General features: G+C 53.0%; 2 protein-coding genes and 1 long non-coding RNA gene across 7 annotated transcripts in view; 2 read left to right on the plus strand and 1 right to left on the minus strand.

The window, feature by feature from the left end:
• The window catches only part of LOC101099909 (mediator of RNA polymerase II transcription subunit 15), a 69,940-nt gene extending 59,293 nt beyond the window's left edge, over positions 1 to 10,647 (plus strand). For 3 of the 5 annotated variants that reach the window (XM_045042173.1, XM_045042177.1, XM_045042176.1), the window contains 9 exons: positions 5,600 to 5,736; positions 5,834 to 5,961; positions 6,178 to 6,312; positions 6,406 to 6,469; positions 7,347 to 7,413; positions 7,936 to 8,096; positions 8,195 to 8,361; positions 8,825 to 8,923; positions 9,609 to 10,647. In XM_045042173.1, the coding sequence (XP_044898108.1) occupies positions 5,600 to 5,736; positions 5,834 to 5,961; positions 6,178 to 6,312; positions 6,406 to 6,469; positions 7,347 to 7,413; positions 7,936 to 8,096; positions 8,195 to 8,361; positions 8,825 to 8,923; positions 9,609 to 9,745 (1,095 nt within the window). In that variant the 3' untranslated portion in view covers positions 9,746 to 10,647. Of the gene's footprint in view, positions 1 to 5,583; positions 5,737 to 5,833; positions 5,962 to 6,177; positions 6,313 to 6,405; positions 6,470 to 7,346; positions 7,414 to 7,935; positions 8,097 to 8,194; positions 8,362 to 8,824; positions 8,924 to 9,608 lie in introns of all 5 variants that reach the window. The other 2 variants (XM_045042178.1, XM_045042174.1) reach the window with 2 other exon arrangements.
• A 713-nt stretch (positions 10,648 to 11,360) lies between these two features.
• Positions 11,361 to 17,078, minus strand: LOC102900693 (coiled-coil domain-containing protein 74B-like). Its single transcript, XM_045042179.1, has 9 exons — positions 16,829 to 17,078; positions 15,584 to 15,625; positions 14,420 to 14,478; position 14,388; positions 13,264 to 13,426; positions 12,258 to 12,435; positions 12,101 to 12,183; positions 11,948 to 12,019; positions 11,361 to 11,794 (listed from the first exon to the last, which is right to left on the minus strand). Exons 1-9 carry the CDS (start codon positions 17,076 to 17,078, stop codon positions 11,656 to 11,658), a joined length of 987 nt encoding a protein of 328 aa, XP_044898114.1. The 3' UTR covers positions 11,361 to 11,655.
• An 88-nt stretch (positions 17,079 to 17,166) lies between these two features.
• Positions 17,167 to 23,610, plus strand: LOC123381413. The gene is made up of 2 exons (XR_006588331.1): positions 17,167 to 17,310; positions 23,256 to 23,610. It is a non-coding gene; the product is annotated as an uncharacterized LOC123381413 (long non-coding RNA).
• The last annotated feature ends 1,652 nt before the right edge of the window (positions 23,611 to 25,262 follow it).

Raw genomic sequence — 25,262 nt, forward strand, 5'->3', positions numbered from 1 at the left:
AAATGCATCATTATAATGTAGCCAGAAGCCAACCCTGCCATCCAGCAGGCGCCCCAACTGAGCCCTCAGCAGCCACCAGCACCTTCAGACCTTGAAGACCAGGCAGCTGCACCCCCCAAGCCCTAGTACCTGCCCACATGCCACTGGACCTTCAGTGTCTGGACCTTCAGACCAGACAATGTGCACAGTGCCTATCTGGTTTATTCTTTCCTTGTGGCAACAAATTGGGTTCAGGAAAACAGGCAGAATAGAAAATCTGTTCTTCTGTCAGCCCTTCAGGAGACAGGGCTCTCTCATCTCAGCCTCTTCTTTGCCCCCCAACCCTGCACTGTGTCCCTTGACTGCATCTTCATATTGTAGGGGAGCATTTCATGATGCTGACAACAATGACAAAGCTGGATTCTGTGCTGGACACATGCTGGACGACGTGCCCAGCACAGGAGTCCAGGGGGTACTTGGGGGTCCCTGGCAATGTAAGCAGATGGCGCCATAGTGGAGTCCATATTCCTCTTTACCCTGTAGAGTGACTCCTGGGGATATGTCATGTACAGGGGCCAGGAGTATGGGGCAGTTCCAGGGATGTCCGGTGGGCAGGGGTGGTCCCAGGAGGGTTAGAGTATATGGTGCCACCAGCCTCTCCACAGGTTATTTCATAGCACATAGCTCCCCAAACCAGTCTTTCTGCCCTGCAGCCCAGCAGCCTGGCCCTGCCGCCCACCTGTGCTCTGGCTGTGTCCCCTCTGCTTGAACCCTGCCTTCCCTTTCTACTCCCTTTGGGACATTGTGCAGGGTCCCTTCCCAGATACTTTTCCTTGCTCCCTAGGAAAGTAGATGATGCTGAGATGCCTGGACTCCTCCACTAGTCATGTGACCTTGAGCAAGTCACTTCCCTCTGAACTCTCACTTACCATGTGTGACATGCATGTGACAGCAGGCAGGCACTCAGAGCTCCCTCCCCGAGCAGGTGCAGCACTAGTGTCCAGTGGCGTGTGCTAGCTGCTGTGACAGACATACCTGTGCCTCTTGCAGAACGTCCCTAGGGAGGGAAGACGCAGAGCTGGGTCAGTAGTTTTCCCTTCTGGAGGACTTGATATGTCATTAATGGGACACAGCCATCTTGCTCCCCTCTGCCCCAGAAGCTGGCTAGACCAGATGTAAACCTGAAGACCAGGGGGTTCTATCTCATTAGCCACCTTGCTAGGCCATTTCTTTCCTCCCTCCCTCCCTCCCTCCCTCCCTCCCTCCCTTCCTTCTTTCCTTCCTTCCTTCCTTCCTTCCTCTCTCTCTCTTTCTTTCTTAATTTTTTTTTTTAACATTTATTCATTTTTGAGAGAGAGAGAGCGTGCAAGTAGGGGGAGGGGCAGAGAGAAGGAGACACAGAATCGAAGTAGGCTCCAGGCTCTGAGCTGTCAGTACAGAGCCCAACATGGGGCTCAAACTCACGGACTGTGAGATCATACCTGACTGAAGTCAGATACCTGACTGAGCCACCCAGGCGCCCTGCTAGGCCATTTCTTTCTTGACGGAGGCCTTTGCATAGCCCCTCATCCTGGGTGTGTCCGGGGGATTTAGGAGGCCTGGGAGCCTTGAGCTAACCTGGAAGGCCTAAAGGCCTGGGAAGGGGAATATTCTGCCAACTGAATTGGGTATTTTTCCAGAGGAGTTGTCAGATGCAAAGAGATCTGGATTGGATATAGGGAGCCTAGGGGTTTCCTGTGGCAGCCTGGAGTGTGGATGTGGGGAGCCTGAAGCTGGACACAGAGGCAGGCTCAGGAGAGGAAACAGAAGCACTGAGCTTGTGCCCCAGGCCTGGGCAGGCCTCTCTTCCCTGTGTCTTGTGGACTGTAATGCCCAGGAGAGCTGTGTGCAGTCAGTGGCTCCATGGAACCCAGAAGCAAACGGTGTGGGGAAAGTGTGACCTGTTTCCCCATGGTATGAGTGCTGAGGGTACCTTTTATTTTTTCAAACAACTTTTGAAAAATGTTTTTTTTAATTTATTTTTTTAATTTACATCCAAGTTAGTTAGCATATAGTGCAACAGTGATTTCAGGAGTAGATTCCTTAATGCCCCTTACCCATTTAGCCCATCCCCCCTCACACAACCACTCCAGTAACCCTCTGTTCTCCACATCTAAGAGTCTCTTAAATTTGTCCCCCTCCCTGTTGTTATATTATTTTTGCTTCCCTTCCCTTAAGTTCATCTGTTTTGTATCTTAAAGTCCTCTATGAGTGAAGTTATATGATATTTGTCTTTCTCTAATTTCGCTTAGCATAATATCCTCTAGTTCCATCCACGTAGTTGCAAATGGCAAGATTTCATTCTTTTTGATTGCCGGGTAATACTCCATTTGTGTGTGTGTGTGTGTGTGTGTGTGTGTGTGTGTGTACATATGTACACATCTTTATCCATTCATCCATTGATGGACATTTGGGCTCTTTCCATACTTTGGCTATTGTTGATAGTGCTGCTGTAAACAAAAAGAGACCCTCTTTCTCTGCATCCTCACCAACATCTGTTGTTGCCTGTGTTGTTAATGTTAGCCATTCTGACAGGTGTGAGGTGGTGTCTCGTGGTTTTGATTTGTATTTCCCTGATGATGAGTGATGTTGAGCATTTTTTCATGTGTCGGTTGGCCATCTGAATGTCTTCTTTTGCGAAGTGTCTATTCATGTCTTTTGCCCATTTCTTCACTGGATTATTTGTTTTTTGGGTGTTGAGTTTTATAAGTTCTTTATAGATTTTGGATACTAACCCTTTAAATGATATGTCATTTGCAAATATCTTCTCCCATTCTGTCAGTTGCCTTTTAGTTTTGCTGATTGTTTCATTTGCTGTGCAGAAGCTTTTTATTTTGATGAGGTCCCAATAGTTCATTTTTGCTTTTGTTTCCCTCACCTCCGGAGACGTGTTGAGTAAGAAGTTGTTGCAGCAATGTTTGTTTATTTTTGAGAGAAAGAGCACAAGCAGGGGAGGGGCAGAGAGAGAGAGAGAGAGTGAGACACAGAATCTGAAGCCCGCTCTAAGCTCTGAGATGTCAGCATAGAGCCTAATGTGGGGCTCAAACCCACAAACCATGAGATCATGTCGTGAGCCAAATCAGATGCTTTAACTGACTGAGCTACCCAGGCATCCCTATTTTTCTTTTAATGTTTTATTTATTTTTGAGAGAGAGCAAGAGCGAGCATGAGCACAAGCAAGGGAGGGGCAGAGAGAGAGGGAGAGAGGATCTGAAAAGGCAGAGACACCATTGAAGGGCTCAACCTCACGAACCATGAGATCATGACCTGAGCCAAAGTCAGACATTTAACTGACTGAGCTGCCCAGGTGCCTTTTAAAATACAGTTTCAGGGGCATCTGGGTGGCTCAGTCGGTTGGGCGTCCTACTTCAGCTCAGGTCATGATCTCACGTCTCATGGGTTTGAGCCCCGTGTCCAGCTCTGTGCTGACAGCTCAGAGCCTGGAGCCTGCTAAGGATTCTGTGGCTCCCTCTCTCTCTGCCCCTTCCCCGCTCATGCTCTGTCTCTCTCTCTTTCTCTCAAAAATAAGTAAACATTTAAAAAAAATTTTTTAAATATAGTTTCATATATTTAGGTGGGAAGTGAACTAGGCAGTGCCCTTCTCGTTGTGGTGGTTTTGCACCAGCCGTGACACCCTGCAGATGCCTCATTTTCCTTCAGAGAAGCACCAGCTTTAGACTAAAGACAAGAGTCATATACCTTCTAGAAGGGACATGTGCTGGAGCAGAAGCTAAGGCTAAGGCTCCTCCCTGGGGCAGGTGGGGGCAGGAGAGGCCAGGGGAGTTTGAACTACAGGCTGGAAGAGGGCATATGGCAAGAGGCAGTTTCAGGGAGTGCAGGGCAGTGTGTGGCAGTAGGTCCGGATGAGGAAAAGAGGAGGTGACAGCAGGGGCTTTGCAGGAAACCACTACAAGGAGAGTTCCCATACCTAGCAGGCCGGGCCCAGGGCCTTCTCCCTCTTGGCACCATCCATTTCTCTACCTGGGCTCTTCCAAAATGGCCTGTTCACCTTCCTAGTCCTGGGAGTTTGTTGGCACCCGAGTGGATTCTAGAGCCTGTTTTCCACCGCTGGGCAGGGGCCATGCTGCCTGCCATGGGATTCAGTGTATCCCAGCACTGTGAAGGCGAGTCCTGCCTAGGAGAAATCTGCTGCATTTGGTTCAGCTCAGCACACTAAGCTGCCCTAGGCCCCATTTCTGATGTTGCTGACATCAGTGTGAATCACCCGGGACCATTTTGCTTCACTTGGCAGAGCAGCTGGGCCCAGCAGCTGGAGGCCTGAGCTTGTGTGTTCCTGTCCCTCTGCTCCCAGGCCTGGGGCCTAGTCACAAGTGGTGGGACAGCTCATTCTGTTTGCAGATGTGCTGGTGGGCCAGTCGCTTGGGTTTGGTGCCACTCTGACCCAGCTGCATTAGAAGTGTGATAATGTAGCTTCCGGGTCCCCCACCATGCCAGCATCCCATGTAGCTTCTCTGGCCTATACACCCTGTGGGAGGAGAACGATGTTTGACTCTAGGAGCTTTGTCTGGTATACTAGAAGAAAGGTCAGGGCCCCTTGCCCAGCCAGGAGAATGGGCAGGCAAGGAGGGCGGGCATCCTGTCTTCCTGGTAGGATCTGGGTTCTTCTAAATGCTTTTTCTTATTCCCTGATTCAAGGACCAAGAGACTAGCAACCCCCAGAGTGATCCCCACCCAGTCCCCCTAGCACTGTGGCAGAGGAGTGTGTGGGAGGGAGGCGTGGAGCTGTGGCCCCAGATGACACCAGTGTCTGGAGTGCCCTGGGAGAAGTGCCAGATTTCATCTGCAGAACTGGATGGTCCAAGAGTTAGGGTTGGGGGTTGTGGGCTGGGCTACAGGAAGCAGGCTCTGAGGGGATGCTCAGGGGTTTGACTAGGGTGTGGAAGAAGCCACCACTTCCAACCCTTGGAAGCTCTGAAACTGGCAGGGCCTTTGGATTGGTCCTGGGCGAGGCAGCTCTCTGTGGGACTCACTCAAACGTCAGACCGAGGATCCTCAGGCCACCTGTGCTGGCAAGGGCTGACACAGGGGCCACTTTGCTCCCATTAAACCTGAGACACAGCCTCCCACTGTGGCCTGATGGCTGAGGGGGTTCATGGAAGCATGTAGGAAGACAGTTCCATTTGTCACAGAGCACATTCCTCACAGGCACACAGATGAGAGAATCACAGGCTGGGGAGGCCAGGCAGCACCATCCAAGGCCATAAGCTTCTCTGGCTCCCACACCTGTGAGGTAGAGACATAGGAATGTCCTGTCCCAGCTTAGAAGCCTGTAGACTTTATGGTCTCCCTGCCAAGGAGCAAGGGCTACCCAGCATGCCCTTTCGGCCAGCACTTCAGTGATCATGGACTTGTGTCCATCCTTGGGGTGGGGAGCTGTACCTATGTTTGTATTCACAGGGTAGGGCATCTGAAGGAAGGTGTGTGGGTGAAGCTGAGAGGGAGAGGGGGCTTGTTTGTGCAGATGGAATCTGTGGGCCTGGGGTGGGGGGAGGGAGCAAGGGTGCAGCAGGAGTGAGAGTGTGTGGCAGGCGAGAGCAGGCTGAGCCCCCTCCACTTCCAGGTCAGCCAGAACAGCCTCACCATGCTGTCCTCACCATCGCCGGGCCAGCAGGTGCAGACCCCGCAGTCGATGCCCCCTCCCCCCCAGCCGTCCCCGCAGCCTGGCCAGCCCAGCTCGCAGCCCAACTCCAACGTCAGGTAGGCCTGGCCGGGGTGGCCCTCCCTGCCTGGCTCCCAGGGCGGGCCCCACCTTGTGCCCCAGCTCACAGATGCATCTGCTTTTGCTTTGCTGCAGCTCCGGCCCTGCCCCTTCCCCCAGTAGCTTCCTGCCCAGCCCCTCACCGCAGCCCTCCCAGAGTCCAGTGACGGCACGCACCCCGCAGAACTTCAGTGTTCCCTCCCCGGGACCTTTAAACACCCCTGGTAAGTCAGGCCTGGGGTGGGTGTGATCCAGGGACCAGAGCCCATCATGTAACCCACACACAGCCCTGTGGGTTGAGGTGCTGAGATTCACCCCCTTACCCTCTGGAGGCCTCAGCTTGTAATGGGGTGGGTGAGCCCTAGATCCCCCACCTTGAGGGTTTGCAGAGAGCCTGGGCTTGTGGGCTGAAGCCGCATTAACCACATTGTGTTCTGCAGTGAATCCCAGCTCGGTCATGAGCCCAGCTGGCTCCAGCCAGGCTGAGGAGCAGCAGTACCTGGACAAGCTGAAGCAGCTGTCCAAGTACATCGAGCCCCTACGCCGTATGATCAACAAGATCGATAAGAATGAAGGTGCGGCTGGTCCAGGGCAGGGGTGCAGTTGGGGGGGCGGGGGGGATGCAAGTACCCCTGGCACGTGTCTTAGTAGCCCCCTCTCTGTCCCAGACAGAAAAAAGGATCTGAGTAAGATGAAGAGCCTTCTGGACATTCTGACAGATCCCTCTAAGCGGTGAGTTTTGCCCCTGGTCCTGGGGGCAGGACAGTGGTGTGCCCATGTCTGGCAGCTTGGTTAGCCCAGCCTTGGACGGGCGTTTGGTGGTGAGACGGAGTTTAGAGAAGGGGCCTCGGGCCTCCACAGGTGCCTCCAAGCCCTTGGCCCCTTGTCTTTGCCAGTATCCAGCCCCTGCCCTGCCCCTGACTTCCCAGCGGTGTTGGGCAAATGACTGCATCTCATTTACACCGTTGCAAAAGGAGTGACTATGGCTCACCCGGGTTGGCTGTGAAAATGAAACAAGACATCGCCTTGAGAAGCACTTGTAAGGCATTGGAGCCCTGGTTCACAACACGGCACACGTGCCCTGCCGCCACCTGCCGGCTGTGCTGCTCTGAACGCCAGAGACGGGCCAGCTCTGCAGAACTGTGCACATGGACTGGCCTTTGGGTTCTGTCCCTATTTCTGCATCAGTTTGGCTATGCTCCCTTCTAGAAGATCTTCTGTGTTCTATTTACCGTGCAAAATGCTAGAAACTGCAGAACTAGATGTATTGGAGCTGGGCAGCACTCAAGCCTCTAGGCTCAATCCCTCTTTGGGACTCTAGGGCTTGGGGCAGGGACCTGGCCTCTGTCTCTCCCCCTGACCCATCACCTTTATGCCCTCTTCTGATGAGCAGGACCGGACAGCTCCTGGACGTGGGAGCATCTTGCCTTATACTCTGGGTCTAGGAATAGTTCAATGACTGGGGCTCCTGTGGAGGGTTCTGGTGGCCAAGGCTGGTTCCATGCACACCAGGACAAGCTAGGCAGGGAGCGGTTGGGATGAGTGCTCAAGAGCCGCTGACACCTCATCCTTGAGCACCCAGAATCAGTCACATCCCCTCTCCCCATAGGTGCCCCCTGAAAACCCTCCAGAAGTGTGAGATTGCCCTGGAGAAGCTCAAGAATGACATGGCAGTGGTGAGTGGGGCACCATGGCCTGGTGGTATTCAAAGGGCCACAGGCATCTGTGGGGAGAATTCAGAACCACAAGCCGAGAGAAGCCTTCACAGTCAGGAGTGGGCAGAGGGGCCATGCTGCTCAGCCTGGGGACCTTGCCCAGGAGTCTTTTGCCAGGTCAGGTCTGCTGTGCGGAAGGAGAGTATATGTGGGAACATGGGAGAAGTCACCCTGTGGCTGTGGTCCTGGGGTGCTTTCTGCGGCCCCCAGGTGCATGGGCTTTCTTGTATGCCCATCTCCACCATCAGGCCTCCAGCCAGCCCTGCCCACCCCCAGTCCAAGCCCTGGGGGAAGGGAACTCTGGGGAAGGTCAAGGCTGCAGAAGGCAGGAGAATGTATCCAGGATCAGCCGTATTTGTCTCCAGGGGGGCAGAGGTTATGGGGAAGCCACAGAAGTCTGGCTGTGAAGGATAAGGACTTCAGGGTCTGGAAAGCCTCCCCAAGAGTGGGCTGCTGACGTCCCCACTGCCCATCCTGTCACAGCCCACGCCCCCACCACCCCCGGTGCCGCCAACCAAGCAGCAGTACCTGTGCCAGCCACTCCTGGATGCCGTCCTGGCCAATATCCGCTCACCTGTCTTCAACCATTCCCTGTACCGTACATTCGTGCCGGCCATGACGGCCATCCACGGCCCACCCATTACGTACGTACAGTCCAGGGTTCAGCCTCGCAGTGGGTGGTGGGCCGTGGGCCACGGGCCACAGCCTAGTGTGGTGTGGTGACCATGGTGGTCTCTTCCAGGGCCCCGGTGGTATGCACTCGGAAGCGTAGGTTTGAAGACGATGAACGGCAGAGCATTCCTAACGTGCTCCAGGGGGAGGTGGCCAGATTAGACCCTAAGTTCTTGGTGAACTTGGACCCATCTCACTGCAGTAACAACGGCACCGTCCACCTGATATGCAAGTTGGGTGCGTACAGGGGAGGGCGGGCGGGGCTGGTGCTATGGGAGAGTGAGTCCTGAACTACAGCCCAAGGCCCTAGAGCAGGCCCAGCACAGGCCCGCATGATCCATGTGGACAGGCACTTGGCCTCCCACAAACAGGCATGCTCACACCACACCCTGAAGCCCACCATCCCTGTGTCCTCCTGGATCCTCACACATACCTGGCCCAGGAGGTGCTCTGAGGGCAGAGCCCTGAGCCCACAGACTCTTACCTCTCACCGGCCTGCCAGGGAAGCCCCTCCCTCCCAACCAGATATGGCTGTGCTTGCCTGAGGCCTTAGGGAGATGTGGAAGTGGGAATCAGAGTGACCTCCAGACTGCAGCAAGCCTCACCAGAACCTTTTGGGATATGAAGAGCCCTGTTTAGAGCAGGGCTATGAGGCAGGGCAGCCTGGGCCAGGTCACAGGCATAGACACATGTGTTGCAGATGACAAGGATCTCCCAAGCGTGCCGCCGCTGGAGCTCAGTGTGCCTGCCGACTACCCCGCCCAGAGCCCACTGTGGATTGACAGGCAGTGGCAGTACGGTGAGCCAAGAGGACAGCCTTGGGGAGGCCTCACGGCTGCCGTCTAGGGACCCTGGTAGGGGGCATCAGCTCAGGGCAACCGAGATTTGCTCTGTGCCCCGCAGCTGAGGCCCCTCCTCCCCTTTCGCTGCTGCCCCTTTGTGGGCAGGAGTGGGTTGCCCAGAAGTCACTTGGGAAGAAAGGGGTCCATCCTGTGTCTGCAGGGCAGTCACCTGTAGTGAGAGAGAGGCGAGCAGGTCCAACCGCCTTTGTGGGCCTCTGCAAGGCTGTTACGGGAGTACAGAAGGAGCTTGGGCTTATGGAGACCCACCTGGGTGACATGGCTTCAAACCAGAGGCCCAGAGAGACCCCTGTTGATGGTGGCCAGTCCCCCTGCAGTGCAGAGCTGGTGCATAGGGCTGGGATCCCAAGGCTGTCCCTGAGAGAAAGCCCTGGGCTCCAGACCTGTTCACATTCCAGTTCTCCACTGACACATGGGCCTGGGAGGGGACCGTGTTGGCCACCGCACTGTGTGCGGGAGATGGCATCCTGGTCATGTTGACTGGCTTTGATGTCCCAGACGCCAGCCCTGTGTCTGTGGGGCGGCCTTTCATAAAGAGTTGCTTGTGCAGCCCAGGGTCAGGCCCAGCACTGGCTGTCCCGGCGGAGGTCACAGCGGCACTCATGGCCCCTTGCTCTGTTGCAGACGCCAACCCCTTCCTGCAGTCAGTGCACCGGTGCATGACCTCGAGGCTGCTGCAGCTCCCGGACAAGCACTCGGTCACAGCCCTGCTCAACACCTGGGCGCAGAGCATCCACCAGGCCTGCCTCTCCGCCGCCTAGCCACCCACCCACTGGGGACCACGGGGATAGCCGGCAACCTTGTCAGGGCCACAGCGGACATGCACCTCACGTTGGACATTTCTAGGTGTTGGCTCCCTTAGAGAACCTGGGCTTAGATTAGCTTTCCTGCTTTTATCTTCTGCCTTGGGGACCTGCCAAACATTTTCCCATACTTGTACGTGACTCGGGCAGGTGGCTGTGGAGCTGGCTGCTTCGTGGTGGGGTTGGGACTCCCCCCACCTCCACTCCCCGCCGGGAGTCGGACATGCCTCAGCCCTGTGTGCTCCTCCTTGGGCTGCTGTCCCCTTGGCTTCTCCAGGGCCCATGTCCTTCCTCAGCAGCCCGGGGGAGAACTCCAGGTCTCGTTAGAGCCTCTTGTGTGTGTGCCAGAAAACTTTTTGTTTCTGTAGGGGAACATGGAGAGCATAGGAAACCCTGAAAACACACACAGAATTCTCTGGTCACGGTTTTGGGTTCAGACCCTTCCACCATTGCCGTGGGGGGCACGCCACTGGGAAGCTCCTGGATCCAGGGGCCGCTGGCTGCGTCTCAGAAGGAAAGTCGGCCAGCAGGCAGTTGCGAATCCCCTGCCATCACCTGGGACTCATACCTCATGGCATTCTCCCTTTAAGCCATGGGGGTCTGCTCAGCACTGTGGGGGTGCCTAGGGAGCAGGGACACCTGAGTGGATCCTGTACCTGGCACCGTGCCCACTCACTGGGCACTTGGGCCTGTTCTTGGGTCAGGGCAGCATCCTCAGGACCTGGCGTCATCAGAGCTGCTCCAGAGAATGAAAGCTCCCTGACAGGGCATCAGCCCTCTGGCCATGAGAAGCTTCCCCTTTTGTATGTGCACTACCGTGTCATCTGTGGTTCTTATAATAAATTTATTATTCCTGTGTTTGTCATGAGTTTGTCACTGTGTCCCCTCCCACAAGTCTGGGACCACTATCCAGTGAGGTATGCTTTCAGGGCTGAGCCAGATTCCTCACCTTGGAGATGGCCGTGGATGCCCAGACCTTAGTTCACCCTTTTTTGACAGTATCAGTGCCTCATCCTGGTTTACCCCGAGGTTTCTGGCAAAGCTCCTGCTGCCCAAAGAAGAGGCAGAGATCAGCACTGAGGAGATGGCCAGTGGGGCCAATAGCCCTGTCCTGCCAGGGGAGGGTCGACACTAAACTGACCACACCCATGAGACATAGGAAGCTCCGGTTCTGGTGCGTAAAGGGGTGGTGAGGCTCTTGGGTGGGAATCTCAGGGTGGGACCCTAGCGCCCTGGAGAGGACCATTCTCCCATGGCCGTGGCCCTCCACAGCAGAAGGCAGCTCGGTAGGATGGCTCGTTAGCTGGGATTGTCAGTGTGGAGGCTGGACGGCGCTGTGGCAGGGGGGACGGGACTTGCCCTTGTGCCTGGAAGGCAGTCCCAGCCCAGCCAAGGGCCAGGAGACCCCCCTGCACTCAAAGAAGGGTGCATGCTGTGCCTGCCCGTGGCGCAGGGCACCCACCAGGCCCTGGACAAGTCCTGGTGACTGCCCCAGTGGGCCCCTCCCACCGCAGGGAGCAGAGCTGGGGGCACAGGGCAGGGCAGCCATGTCAGATAGCGGTGAGGGATGAGGTTCACAAGTGGAGAAACGAGCTTTATTTCCAGTCTTCAACGGGTAGGGTAATACTTATTTAACGTGTTTTTGTGTAAATGCAGAATAGCAAAATACCGAGCAAGAAAATAGTGTCTCGGTTCTGAGAGCAACCAAGTACTTTATCGGCCACGAACTTTGCTTATCTGGAATTTCGCGCGGCCTAAACGTGTTCGAATTCTTTTGAAGTGCTGTCTAGAGAGGGTTAGCGTCTCCAGCTGTAGGGCATTGGCCTGGCCCTGACCTGGCATGCAGACGCCGACACGTGCCGCCCGCCTCAAAGGACAGAGCGGTGCAGCCGCCGGCGCTGCACCACCTGCAGCCTTTTCTGCCGCTCAGCAAAGTTACTCTTCAAGGTCTGCTTCAGCGCGGGCAGGATGGGGCGCTCTGCCACGGGCATAGGGCTCAGAATCAGGCTGGTAGGGCAGAGGGAGGTCACGACAGGTGCCGCCGGGAGCAGGAGCGGAGACTTGGCTGGCAGCAGGGCCCCAGGCAAGGCACTGAGCTGTCCCTGCCCCTTATGTACTGGGCTCAGGCCACCCCACCCTCCCCCTGCCGGTGGGACTCACCATTTCTTGGGGATGCCCTTGGTGGGGACCTTGGGGAGCTGCATGGCTCCCTGGTGAAGGGCCTCCTGGTCCCTGGTGAAAGAGGAGTCGGTAGTGAGCCCCAAAAGAGCAGACCTCACTGGGATGCGGTGGGGGCCACGCCGAATCACTCACTTGGGAGAGCTGGGGCCGGCCTCCTCAGATGCAGCCTTGGGCCTCCTCAGGTTCCCTTCCAGGAGGGCCTTGAGGTGCTGCAGCTGGAAGGCAGGGAGAAGAGGGGCAGTGGGCGGGGTCTGCGGAGGCACTGGGGTCCCCGCTGCCTGGGCCTCACCTCTTGGGCCTGCAGGAGGTTGGCGTTCCACAGCTGGCGGATGACCACTTCGCATTGCTGAAGCGTGGTGGGCTTGCGCAGGTGCAGGGGCAGATTCATCACGGGGGCCTGCTTGCCCTTGTGCTGGCTGCCTGCCACCCAGGGGGCTGCGGCACTGGACGTCTCCCCTTCTTCCTCTCTGGAACAGGCACTACAGCAGCCCAGAGCTAGGCTGCCAGGATTGGTCTAACCACCCACCACCTCTCTTGAGGGCGGCATCCACACCAGTGTGCGGCTGGTGTGGGGAAGAAGGGTGTGTCTACACAGCCTCGTCGGGGTCTGGTTCCCTTCTGCTGGCCAGGGTGCTCCAGACACCAGGTGGCGGGGGTGGGGGGCCATCTCTGGTGCCAGCTGTGACCTGGGCGTATCCCTTCCTCTCCCCTCAAGGTGCACTGAGGGTCAGATGTGGTTCAAGCTGTGTGACTGCCCTCAGTCCTGACCCCACACCTGTGGGGCTGGTTGAGAGGGACTCTAAGTAAGGACCGTGCAGAGAAGCAGGACCCCGTCCTGCTGGCTGAACTACCCAGGGGACAACAGGGTCTCTTGGGATGCAAAGTCCAGGTTCACTGCTGCTTTCCAGGAAGTCCCAGAAACAGGTGTCAATCCTGGTCTTGCTCTGGCCTGCTGGCTCTGTGCCTTGCGGAGGCCAAGCACATTTCCCAGGGTGAGCCCAGGAACCCAACTTACTGTTGTTCTTTTGCTTGTTGTCTTGGTGAAAAGCAAACTAATGTGAAGGCCAAGTTACTTTGTTTCATTTCTGTGAGAAATTAGTTTCTGGGCTGCTGTTGGCACCCTCGTGTGGGCTCAGGTCAGCACAGGGCATTGCCCGCCAGATGGACCTGCCTGGAGTGAGTCTGCTTTCACCCTGGAGACTGACCCATTTGGAAGGGCAAGGCAGCTGGCCGGTTCCAGAATGTGAACCTACTAAATGCAACGCTGGGCCTACAGGGTACAGGTGAGCCCTTACTTGGCCTGCCCCTGCACCCCTGGGGCTTGGTCCCGCTTGCTGTTGTGAAACAGGGCAGCAGCTGGGGTCTTCTCTTCCAGGTCCGTCTTCGGAGGAATGTCAGTTTTTGAGTCTTGCTTCTTGGAGAAGCTGGGCCGGGGCCTGGCCTTTCCTTGAGAGTTGGCTGTAGATCAGACCCAGACAGGGCAGTCACTGTGGGTGGGCATCAAGAGCCAGGGCCCACGTCCTCCAGGATTGGCTGTGAGTGCCCAAGGAGCGCCTGCCCTCTGCCTCGGTTTCCTCCTTGTAAAGGAGAGATGGTAACAGAGTCCCCATTGGGGGGGCTGCCAGGTGACCCAAAAAGGGGGTCTGTGGGTGGTGCCTGCTGAACGCCCTAAAACTACTGCTGCTGTAGAAGCTGGCCTCCCCCTACTTGTACTGGGTCAGTCTCCCATGCCTCGGGGAAGTCCAGGGGTCAGGGTGGCCCCGCAGCTGTTCCCTGACTCTGAAGCAGCACCCCATTTTGGGCAAAACGAAACTGTACGAGAGTTCTGGGACCCGGCCCGCACAGACTTCCTTTCCACGGACAAGGCCCACGGCCTGCCTAGGCCCTGCATGGAAGGGGCAAGGGCCACTCCCGGGGAGGATGCCTGGCCTCTCACGGAGGCCGAGTGCAGAGAAGGGGCTATTAGCTCCCCTCACTCTGCAGAGGACACCACAAGCCCAGAACACTAGGCAGGGCTGTCCCACCTGTATCTACCTGCTTGCAGGAAACACGACAAGCAGGGCTTCTGCCAGGCTGCCCTTGGAAGACCACTTAGGAAGGCTCAGGGGCTCCTCTCTTTGTATGCAGGCAGGGTGTGCCTGCCACAGGACCTTGTGCCCCACGTTGATCTGACGTTCACTTCCTTTGTAGCCAACCCCGCTTTCGCTTTCGTAGTCTCCCTCTGGCCAACTCATGGTCCTGTCACACCCCGCCTCGGCTCCTTCCTGCTGGTGTCAGCTGGCGGCCACCCTCTCTGGCTCCCTTCGGCTACTCCTTAACCCTTAAGTCCACAGAGCTTGGCAAAGGTGCAATCTGGTGAGCACCCCACACTGGCCATCGGGGCCCAGGGCCCCAGTGGGGCATGTGCCCCTCCCCTGACCCTGAGTTCACAGAGGGTGCTGGCATGCCAACTGACAAGGTCGAATTTGAGACGGACTTGATGGACTGAAAGCTGGAATTGGAAGTGCTGCCTGTGGGAAATGCACACGGTTAGTCTGAGATGGTGGCAGCACCACCTTGGTCCCAGCTTTCCCGGACACTTCTGTGCCCCGCTGTTGGGAGGGGCCAGGCCACCCGTGCCTTCCTCCTGGCCCTGCAGGCCTGTGTGTTTGTGTTTGTGTTTGTGTTTGTGTTTGTGCAGAGCCCTCCCCCCCGCTCTGGTGAGGCAGAACCAAGGCCAAGGGGAAGGTGATTTCTGGAAGGGCCATCCAGAAAGCAGAGGGCTTGGGCCCGAAGAAGCAGGCCCTGAATGGGAGGATGGCCTCTTCTGATATCCCACTGGGGACCCCCGACCCTGCAGGACTGGGACCATTAACAGGCCCTGCCACTTGCCCAGGATAGCTCACTGGAACTGCTCTGCTCCGCTCGAGGAGGGCCCACCACCACTGTTCCCATATTCCATGTCCCCTAGGAAGGGAGCCCCGGGACATCCCCAGACTGGGGCATACCAGGCTAACACCTCTCAGACCACCTCTTGATGTCAGACTTGGCCCCAAAGGTATGTGGGGGGAACAGGCCCAACACAGCCTGAGTCTCCCTGGGCTGGGCTGGAGGACAGGCAAAGAGAAAGGGGCTGTCACGATGAGGAAGGGCCTTAGACGAGTGACTGCATGTCTCTGTCTCTACACTTGGTCACAGCAGACATGGCAGGGAGGATCCCCAGAAGGACTGTGCCCAGAGCCGTCTGTGCCAGAGGCACAGGGCTGGGGGCTGCCATAGCAGCAACCCAAGTAAAAGGATCCAGCAGAGCAGCAAGGCTGGGGGCCCGGGGGCGGGGCGGTGGTGGCAGGGGTGGGGTCTCGGCAGCCCCACCCCAAGCTGCTCTTCCTGCTTCCTTACTGCAGACTTCAGGCCTTGGGATCCCCCGACAGCCCCACCTGCTGTGCTTGGGTGCACAGTCACCCACACCATGGCGGGGGGTGGGGGGCAGTGGTGTCTGTCCAGGTCCCCCAGGATTCCTCCCCACTGGGATAGTACATGGGCCAGTGCAGCTAGCTGGGTAGACACAAGCACTCTGGAGGGGCTATTCCTGACAGAAGTAATTTCCCATCAGGCACCCAAGGGCCTCAGTCTTACCTTCCTTTGGCTTCTGATTCATTATTAGCTTGTAATGGAGATCTGAAAGCAAGCATGTGCTCTGGTCATTTTTGAAACTGCAGCCATTTGGGGAGGAGAGGTTTTGGCTTGCCCTGTGCACTCCCCGCTGAGCCCCTGAGAGACCTCACACACTGCCCCATGGGCCAAGCCTTTACCCTGGGTGTCTTAGGGCCAGCAATGCCTCTAGCTGTTCCCCGAGCCAGAGCCCTTGGGTGAGAGCCTCGCCAGGAGTCCATTCCTCTGCCCATGACATCTATAGGGCACCCTCTGCTAGGTGGAGCCCCAAGGTCCAGGGGAACAGAGGTGAGTGAGTCAGGATGACCCAGTCCTCCAGGAGCCCCTAGTCATGGATGAGCAAATGTGGTCAGAGCAATGATCGAGCGACACCCAGAACGTGGGCTGGCCACATCCAGCCTGGGCATCAGGGAGGGACAGGGGTGAGACTCAAGACTCCTTATGTCAGGAGGAGGGAGTCCTGACATCATGGTGATCCCTTGATCTAATAGCCCTTCAGGTAAAGGCAACAGGAGAAAGGTGGGGAGAAACTGAGACAGGGCTAAGAATGTGGGGGGAGGAGTTCCAACTACAGCATAAGGGAGAAGAGAGAGGACAGCAGTGTCCCACCGTGATAGGCCTTAAGTTCTGCTTCAGGCCTGGCCCATGGCGGTGAGGAGCCACCAGCGGGGCAAAGTTAGGAAGGACCTGCCCTGAGGAGACGCGGGGGCAGGGGGAGGTGTCCAAGGAGGGGCTGGATGGGAATGGCAAGTCGGCTCTCGATCTGTGTTTAGTTTGTGAAAATCACTGAGCTGTACACTCGCACTTTTTACTTCCATAAAAGTTTTTTAGAACAGGCGGGCCCGACTTGCCTAGAGAGGAGACTGCGACCCGGCTTACTGTGGGAAACGCTGCACAGCCAGACCACCCCACCAGATGGTGGGGCGGCCCCGTCGACCCCGCCCACGAAGACCCAGGTTCGGGGCCCGGGGGTGCGGAGGAGGCAGGGGGTGCGGAGGGGGCAGGGAGTCCGAGACCCACGTAGCAGGACCCGGGCTGGGGCTTGCTGCCCTGTGTCCTCCTTATGCCCTGTTTAGGGTTTCTAAACCTCGTGTTCTAGAGTCCACGAGTGTTTCGGTACTGGAGGCACCCGGGAGCGGCAGGTCAGCCTCTCCCTCGGGCCCCAGCCGCGGAAGACGCCTCACTCGCGGCCGCGGCGCCCGGACTCACCCTTGTTCTCCCGCTTGAGGTGCTCGATCTCCTCGTGGAGCTTGACCAGTGTCTCCGAGTGCTGCTGCTGCAGGAACTGCAGGCTCTTCTCCAGGTCCACGACCCGCTTCTGCGCCTCGATGAGCCCAACCTGCGTGCTGTGCTGCGCGGGCTGGAGGATGGCGGGCGGGCGCAGGCGCGACGTGCCCCGGGAGCCCGGGATCCCCGAGCTGGGGGGCCGCTGCCCGGCCGCCGCCACCCCCGCCCTCATGTCGCCGCTGCCGCCGCCTCTGCCGTCGCTGCACTCCCACTTGGTGGCTCCACTGCCCCGGCCTGGTGCCGCGTCGCCATGGACACGGGCGCGCGCGGGCGAGGGGGGCGGGGCGTGCGGCGGGGCGTCGTCTGTGATGCCCGAGAGACCACGCTGCTGGTGGGGGTGGGGCCTGCGTCAAGTTTGCCTGAGCTCGTACACCCTGACTTTGAAAGGCATCCTCTGAATTAAGGTCAGATAATCGTCCGCCTTTACATAGGTCTTACTGTCCAATTGTCTATGCTTGTTTATTTTAATAGTTCGCTTCTGGAATAGATGATATGGATTACATATTCAAAAATCCAAAGGTAGAGGACTTTCTGCTTTATGAAATGTGGACAGAATATATGAAACAGCCACCTGGAAACAACGGAGAAGAACAAAAAGCAAAGTGGACGAAGGCAGCTCTTGAAAGAAGAGCTGCTTGGGGCGCCTGGGTGGTTCAGTTGGTTAAGTACCCAACTCTTGAGTCTGGCTCAAGTCACAACTGTGAGATGGAGACCCGTGTCAAGCTCTGCGCTGAGAGCAAGGAGCCTGATTGGGTCTCTCTCTCTCCCTGTCTGTCTCTCTCTCTCTCCCTCTCTCCTCTCTCTCTCTGCTCCTCCTCCGCTTGCATGCTCTCTTTCTCTCAAAATAAATAAATAAAACTATTTTTAAAAAGAAGAGCTGCTTTTTCCCTGAGCTCTCTCTTCTGGTCAGCCAGACCTCAAACAGGAAGCCACAGTCCTATTGGCTGCAGAAGGCAGAGGATGGAGTTTGGGAAGGACAGTGCAGCTGGAAACTGAGGGGGCAACACAGTGAAGTTTGGAGCCTCTGCAAGTGAGGAGTTGAAAGCAATAAACTTCAAATATGTGGCTGGCCTGAACTGCCCACAGAATTCCAGGGATTCCAGGGAAAGAGAAAGAGCTGGAAGGCCAAAAGCTGAGAAGAGATTCATTTGCTGCTAGCTCCAGGGGAGACAGAATTTGGAGTCTGACAGAGGAGCTTGGTAAACGCCTCAGTTTTTCTTTTAACCCCCAAAAGGATCACACCTTGGTAATAAAGACTATGTTCTAGAAATAAGAGATTTGCCTTAGAACTAAGGGCAAAATCAGAAAATACCCACCCTCATAAAACTTAAAAGCCCAGCCTCCACAAGGTTTTGGTGACGTTCCAATAATTCAACCCCCTGGAGAACAAAACTCAACACTCTTCAGAGAATTATAACAGAACCCAGAGTCTCTGTGTCCTGTCATCCATGATGTCTGATATACAATAAAAAATACCAGACATGCCAAGAAACAGACAAATGTGACTGAGTCACGAGAAAAAAAGTCCAGATTCAGTCAATGGAAATAGATCTGCAAATAATACTAGATAAGAAAAGTTACAGAAAAGTATTTTATAATGAATATGATTAAAACCTACAGAAAAAGATGGCCATAGTGAGGGGAATCATAGAAAAAATTTTAAATGATTGATAAAGCGTTAAAAATGAAAGGAAAAAAAAAGGAAATCCTACAACTACAAATGTACCTGGATTTCTGGTTTCCTGGTCCAGCCTTGGCAATCATCACTGCCATCCGCACAAAAGAGAAAGCCGCTGACAAGCTGAAAAATCAATGAACTCTTCTTAGATCCATCAGAGAACTGAGATCACAGGACAAACGGCTGCCCCCAAATTGGAGAGACAGAGAATCACAACCCACTGGAGCATCAATCTCTGTCTGAACCACTACCAGGGGAGGAAAAGCTAAACTGTAATTGATGAATTGCTGGTGTGGCCAGTGTAGACAAGGGTTAAAGAGTTCAGGGGGCAGAGGTCCAATCTTAAGGGGCCCCGCACCTTTGTGAGTTTAACCTCCAGGAGCCCTACCAGATTCTCATGAGGAAGAAAGATGGAAAAAATCCCCTTGTGGTCCCAACAGGAAGAGGGTGAAGCAGCCATTTTGAAGTGTTGCCCAGAGCTTTCTGTTCTTCAGGGATTTCCCTCAAAACAAACTAAGACAGCCCCAAATGCCAAACCGGCTGGGATTTTAATAGAGCCTAACAGACCTGGAGGAAAAGAAATACCTAAGTCTAGCTGCTTCTACCCTTCCCCTCTCTCCACACCTTTCCACCACATCAGTGGGGGCCTGTGTAAAAATGGGATACAAGCAAAAGAATTGCCCAGCTCAGAACTAATGTAAGAAGTGTCTAGGGGCATCTGTGTGGCTAAGTTGGTTAAGCATCTGACTCTTGATCTCAGCTTGGGTCTTGATCTCAGGTTCATGAGTTGAAGCCCTACATTGGGTCCCATGCTGGGCATGAAGTCTACTTTAAAAATAATAATAATAATAATAATAATAATAATAATGCGTTTCTAGGAAAACCCAAAGACAACAAGGAAGACAAATTGAGGGCACCGGAGGAATATTTTGCCTCTGACACCTATGGCTGCAACAAGCAATAAACATGGACTAAACCCTGGCAAGATAAACAAAATCTCATGCTACAGGCCTGTTTACCTCAGTTGCTTCTTCACAGCACATCATATCCAAATTTCAACAAAAAATACAAGGCATACTATGAGGTGCCTGGGTGGCTCAGCCAGTCAAGTGTCCAACTTCGGCTCAAGCCATGATCTCACAGTCCATGAGTTCAAGCCCCACACTGGGCTCTCTGCTGTCAGTGCAGAGCCTCCTTTGGATCCTCTCTCTCTCTCTCTCTGTCTGCCCCTCCCCAGCTGGCTCGCTCTCTCTCAAAATAAATAAACCTAAAAAAAATTACAAGATATACTAAAAGACAAAAAAAAGAAAACAAACAAACCCACATAGTTTGAAGAGACAGAACAAGCATCAGAGCTAGACTTGGATCTGGAGAGATGTTGGAATTATTGAATTGAAATTTTTATTTTTTCACATCTTATTTTATTTTATTTTTTATTTTAAAGAGAGAAAGAGAGTGCAAGCAGGGGAGAGGGGCAGAAGGAGAAAGAGAGGATCTTAACCAGGCTCCATGCTTAGCGAGGAGCCTGACACAGGGCTTGATCCCATGACCCTGGAATCATGACCTGAGCTGTAATCAACAGTCAGACTTCAACTGACTGAGCCACCCAGGCGCCCCATCAGATTGGGAATTTTAAACAACTATGATGACTATGCTAATGGCTCTAATGGAAAAAGTGGACAATATGAAAGAATTGATGGATAACGTAAGCAAAGAGATGTAAACTCTAAGAAGGTAAAGGAAATGTGTGAAATCAAGAACGCTGTAACACAAGTGAAGAATGCCTTTGATGGGCTTATCGGCCGACTGGGCGAGGCCAAGGAAAGAATCAATGAGCTTGAAGCTACGTCAAGAGAAACTTCCAAAACTGAAATATGAAGAGAAGGATGAATGAAAATTACAGAACAGAATATCCACAAATCCTGTGACTGTTTCAAAAGGTGTAACATATGTAGAGTGAGAAGACCGGAAGGAGAAGAGAGAAAGGAACAAAAAATATTTACAGCAATAACGACTGATAATTTCAAAAATTAACGAAAGACAACAAACCACAGATCCAGGAAGCTCAGGGAACACCAGGCAGGAGAAACACACACACAAAATCTCCTCCTGGGCATATCACATTCTCACTGGAGAAAATTAAAGACAAAGAGAAAATCTGGAGAGAAACCAGAGGAGAAAAAAGAAAAAGAGCTTTCATAGTAAGAAGTAAAGATAGAATCACATCGGATTTCTCCTCAGAAACCACGCAAGCAAGAGAGTGAAGAAAGATATTCATGTTGAAAGAAAAAAGCCACAAACTTAGAGTACTGTATCTAGCTACATTTTCCTCCAAAAGTAAAGAAGAAATAATAAAGACCTTCTCAGACAAACAAACATTGAGGAACTTCGTTGCCAGTAGCCCTGCTTTGTGAGAAATGTTAAAAGAAATTCTTCAGAAAGAAGAAAAATGACATAGGTCAGACACTAAGATCTACATTAAGAAAAGAGCATTAGAGAAGGAATAAATGACGGTAAAAAAAAATTGCTGTTTCATATTCTTAAAACTTAAAAAAAATTGTGGGGCTCGAACTCACAACCCCAAGATAAAGAGTCACATGCTCCACCGACTGAATCAGCCAGGCACCCCTTCTTTTTCATATTCTTGTTTTTAAGTTTATTTATCTATTTTGAGAGAGAGGGAGAGAAAAGTGCAGGAGGGGCAGAGAGAGGGGGAGGGAGAGAATCCCAAGCAGGTTCTGCACTGTCAGCGCAGAGCCCCATGTGGGGCTCAAACTCACAAACCGTGAGATCATGACCTGAGCCAAAATCCAGAGTTGGATGTTTAACCGACTAAGCCACCCAGGCGCCCCGTCATATTCTTAATTAATCTTACAGAAAGCAGTTTGTTTAAAATAACCATAGCAAAAAATAATAATCATCATAGCAACAATGCATTTGGTAATTATAGCTTATCAATAAGTGAATGACAGCAATGTTATCAGAGATGGGAGGGAGAAATCAGAAATATTCTAAGGCCTTGCACTCCCGTGAGGTGCTATGGTGTTATTCTAAAGAGAACTTGGATTCACTGTAAGTGTATACTCAAGGGCAAACACTTAAAATAATTTTAAATCAAAAGTATAATTGATATGCTAAGAGAAGAGAGAAATGGGATAATATAAAAGGTTCAGTTACAGGGGTGCCTGGCTGGCTCAGTCAGAAGAGCATGCAACTCCTAATCTTGTTGGGATTGGGAGCTCAAGCCCCACGTAGAGATTACTTAAAAATAAACAAACTTAAAAAAAAAAAAAAGTCTGAGTTAAAGCCAGACAAGGTGGGAAAAGAGTGGAAGACAAAAAGAGAAACAAAGAGCAATGAATAGAAAACAGTAACAGGGGCGCCTGGGTGGCTCAGTCAGTTGAGCATCCGACTTCGGCCCAGGTCACGGTCTTGCAGTTCGTGAGTTCGAGCCCCGCGTCGGGCTCTGTGCTGACAGCTCAGAGCCTGGAGCCTGCTTCAGATTCTGTGTCTCCCTCTCTCTCTGCCCCTCCCCTGCTCATGCTCTCAAAAATGAATAAATTTAAGAAAAAAAAATGGTGTCAGGAACCTGAGAAAAATCACTTCTTACTGAAGCAACATCACAGTTGACTGTTTAACATTACAGTCTTTTGACAAGGCAAAAGGAAAAGTCATTGTGGAATAGAGTTTTCATTCTCTCGCAAAGGAAATATGTACATTCTTCAGAAACAAATTTCTTTGGGACCCATATGGAGGGATTGAGCATTTTGGTGGCTTGGATACGAAACATTGAGTAGAATGGATGATGTTTTCTAGAATACTTTCCCATAGTGCCTGGGTGGCTCAGTCGGTTAAGTGTCTGACGACTCTTGATCTCAGTTCAGGTCATGATCTTGCAGTTAGTGAGTTTGAGCCCCACATGGGGCTCTGTGCTGATGGAGTGGAGCCTACTTGGGATTCTGTCTCTCCTTCTCTCTGCCCCTCCCCGACTGGTGCTTGCGTGCTCTCTCTCTCAAAATAAACATTAAAAAATGTAAAAATAATAGGAAAAGAATACTTTCCTTAAGAGACAGGCAAGTCAGATGGATATTCATTTTATCATTTTTCCTTTTAAATGTATATAGTCCTTTAATAAAATTAAGAGATAATGAAGATCTTTTAAAATCTACTGTTACAGGAAGATTTCAGTCTCTTCACTGCCACTATTCACAACGCCCCAGACATGAATACTACATATCTGGGGCTCTTTTTTCCAGTAGTTACCTCCATAGCTTTCGGTGATGTGCTTTTGCTACGATTTTTTTAAGTTTATTTATTTTGAGAGAGAGAGAGAGAGAGAGAGAGAGAGAGAGAGAATCCTAAGCAGGCTCTATGCTGTCGGCACAGAGCCCAATGTGGGGCTCGATCTCATGAACTGTGAGATCATGAGCTGAGCTGAAATCAAGAGTCAGCCACTTAACCGACTGAGCCACCCGGGCACCTTTACTATTTCTTGATTTACCAAAATGAGCCACACCCACCGGCTTCCTTTCCTGTTCTAATGAGTGAGGGTTTAACTCACTTCTATCACCAATCCCACATTCTCATACAGTCCCATTATTATTCTTAGCTCCTCTCTTATTTATATTTGTAATCCTACATCTTTAGTTTTGGTTTTGCCTCATTTTACAGCAAGCGAAGTGTGGCCGTGGGCTCGCGAAAGCATGATGTTGTCAGTGCCTCTGTCTGGAACTCACCGGTCCTGCTGTATTTCCCATCACCCTGAAGGATGGCGGAATGGCCTTTTGAAGATTTGCTTCTGGTGTCAGCTGGGTGAAGTCACTTGGTGGAGCTAGCGTAACGTCCCTAATGTCCCGGGAGATGCGGGACGTGCTCTGAAGCAGCCACTAACGTGTAGTGAAGTTTCTTTCCCCGAGGCAAAGATATCCAAAGACTTCAGGAATCAAGGGGTAGAAGTGGGAGGAGCTTGTTTCACTGTTACTATTCTAATGACCTACCAGTAAAGTTTCAACTTCCCACCCCCGCAGCTTCGGGTTCTGCTGGCTTAGAGGTCTTGCTTGGTTGCCACAGGTGGCAAGGGACACGCTGGTTCCACTGAACAGGAAGCTGACACTGCCACCTGGTGACTTTGTCAGGCAGAAAGGGGGTTGCTGTACTGGTTGGGTGGCTGGGCTTGATTATCAAGCGTAAATCGGTTTGCTACTCCAGAATGGGGGCAAGGAGGAACACCTGGAACCCAGGAGATTCTCTTGGTAATCTTACGTAGGGCTCCCACATGCTGTGGTAAAACTGACGGAAAACTATAGCAACCTAAAACAGGCAGGACTAAGGGGCGACTGGGTGGCTCAGTCGGTTAAGCGTCCGATTCTTGGTTTTGGCTCAGGTCATGATCTTTCGGTTCAGGGGTTCTAGTCCCTCATTGGGCTCTGCGCTGGGAGCCTGCACACTCTCTCTCTCGTGCGCGCAAAATAAATAAGCACTGCTAGGAATTTACCCAAGGGATACAGGAGTGCTGATGCATAGGGGCACTCGTACCCCAGTGTTTATAGCCGCACTTTCAACAATACCCAAATTACGGAAAGAGCCCAAATGTCCATCAACTGACGAATGGATAAAGAAGATGTGGTTTATATATACAATGGAATATTACTTGGCAACGAGAAAGAATGAAATCTGGCCTTTTGTAGCAACGTGGATGGAACTGGAGAGTGTTATGCTAACTGAAACAAGTCATACAGAGAAACACAGATACCGTATGTTTTCACTCATATGTGGATCCTGAGAAACTTAACAGAAGACAGTGGGGAGGGGAAGGGGAAAAAAAAGGTCGCAGAGAGGGAAGGAGGCAAACCATAAGAGACTTAAAAACTGAGAACAGCGGCGCCTGGGTGGCTCAGTTACGTGTCGGACTTGGGCTCAGGTCATGATCTCGTGGTTTGTGAGTTCGAGCCCCACGTCGGGCTCTGTGCTGACAGCTTGGAGCCTGAAGCCTGCTTCGGATTCTGTCTCCGTCTCTCTCTGCCCGTCCCCCACTTGTGCATTGTCTCTCTATCAAAAATAAATACAAGTAAAAAAATTTTAAAAACAGCAACAACAAACTGAGGGTTGATGGGGGTGGAGGAGAGGGGAAAGTGGGTGATGGGCATTGAGGAGAGCACCTGTTGGGATGAGCACTGGGTGTTGTATGGAAACCAATTTGACAATAAATTATATATTTTAAAAAAGTATATTTCAGAAAACACTGAATTTATAAAAACAAGCAAATAAATAATAAAACAGGCAGAACCATTTAAAGCACAAAAACTTCCAGAATAAAGGGGCCCCTGGGTGGTTCAGTGGGTTGAGCATCTAACTTCGGTTCAGGTCATGTTCTCGTGGCTCGTGAGTTTGAGCCCCACATCGGGCTCTCAGGCTCTCGGGCTCTCTGCTGTCAGCGCAGAGTCACTTTGGGTCCTCTGTCCTCCTCTCGGTGCCCCTCCCCCGCTGAGCGCATGTGCGCTTTCTCCCGTGCTCTCTCTCCCAAAAATAAATAAACATTAAAAAAATTTGTTTCCAAGGATAAAGATCTAGGTCACCCCACCAGATTACCCGCCCCCCCCCCAAATATGACTGGCTGAGGTGCTTGCTGGGGACAAAGAGAAAGGGTGGTGGAAGAACACTCATCTTGTCATGTGACCA

The sequence above is a fragment of the Felis catus genome, chromosome D3 (assembly GCF_018350175.1).
Source record: "Felis catus isolate Fca126 chromosome D3, F.catus_Fca126_mat1.0, whole genome shotgun sequence".
NCBI lineage: Eukaryota > Metazoa > Chordata > Mammalia > Carnivora > Felidae > Felis > Felis catus.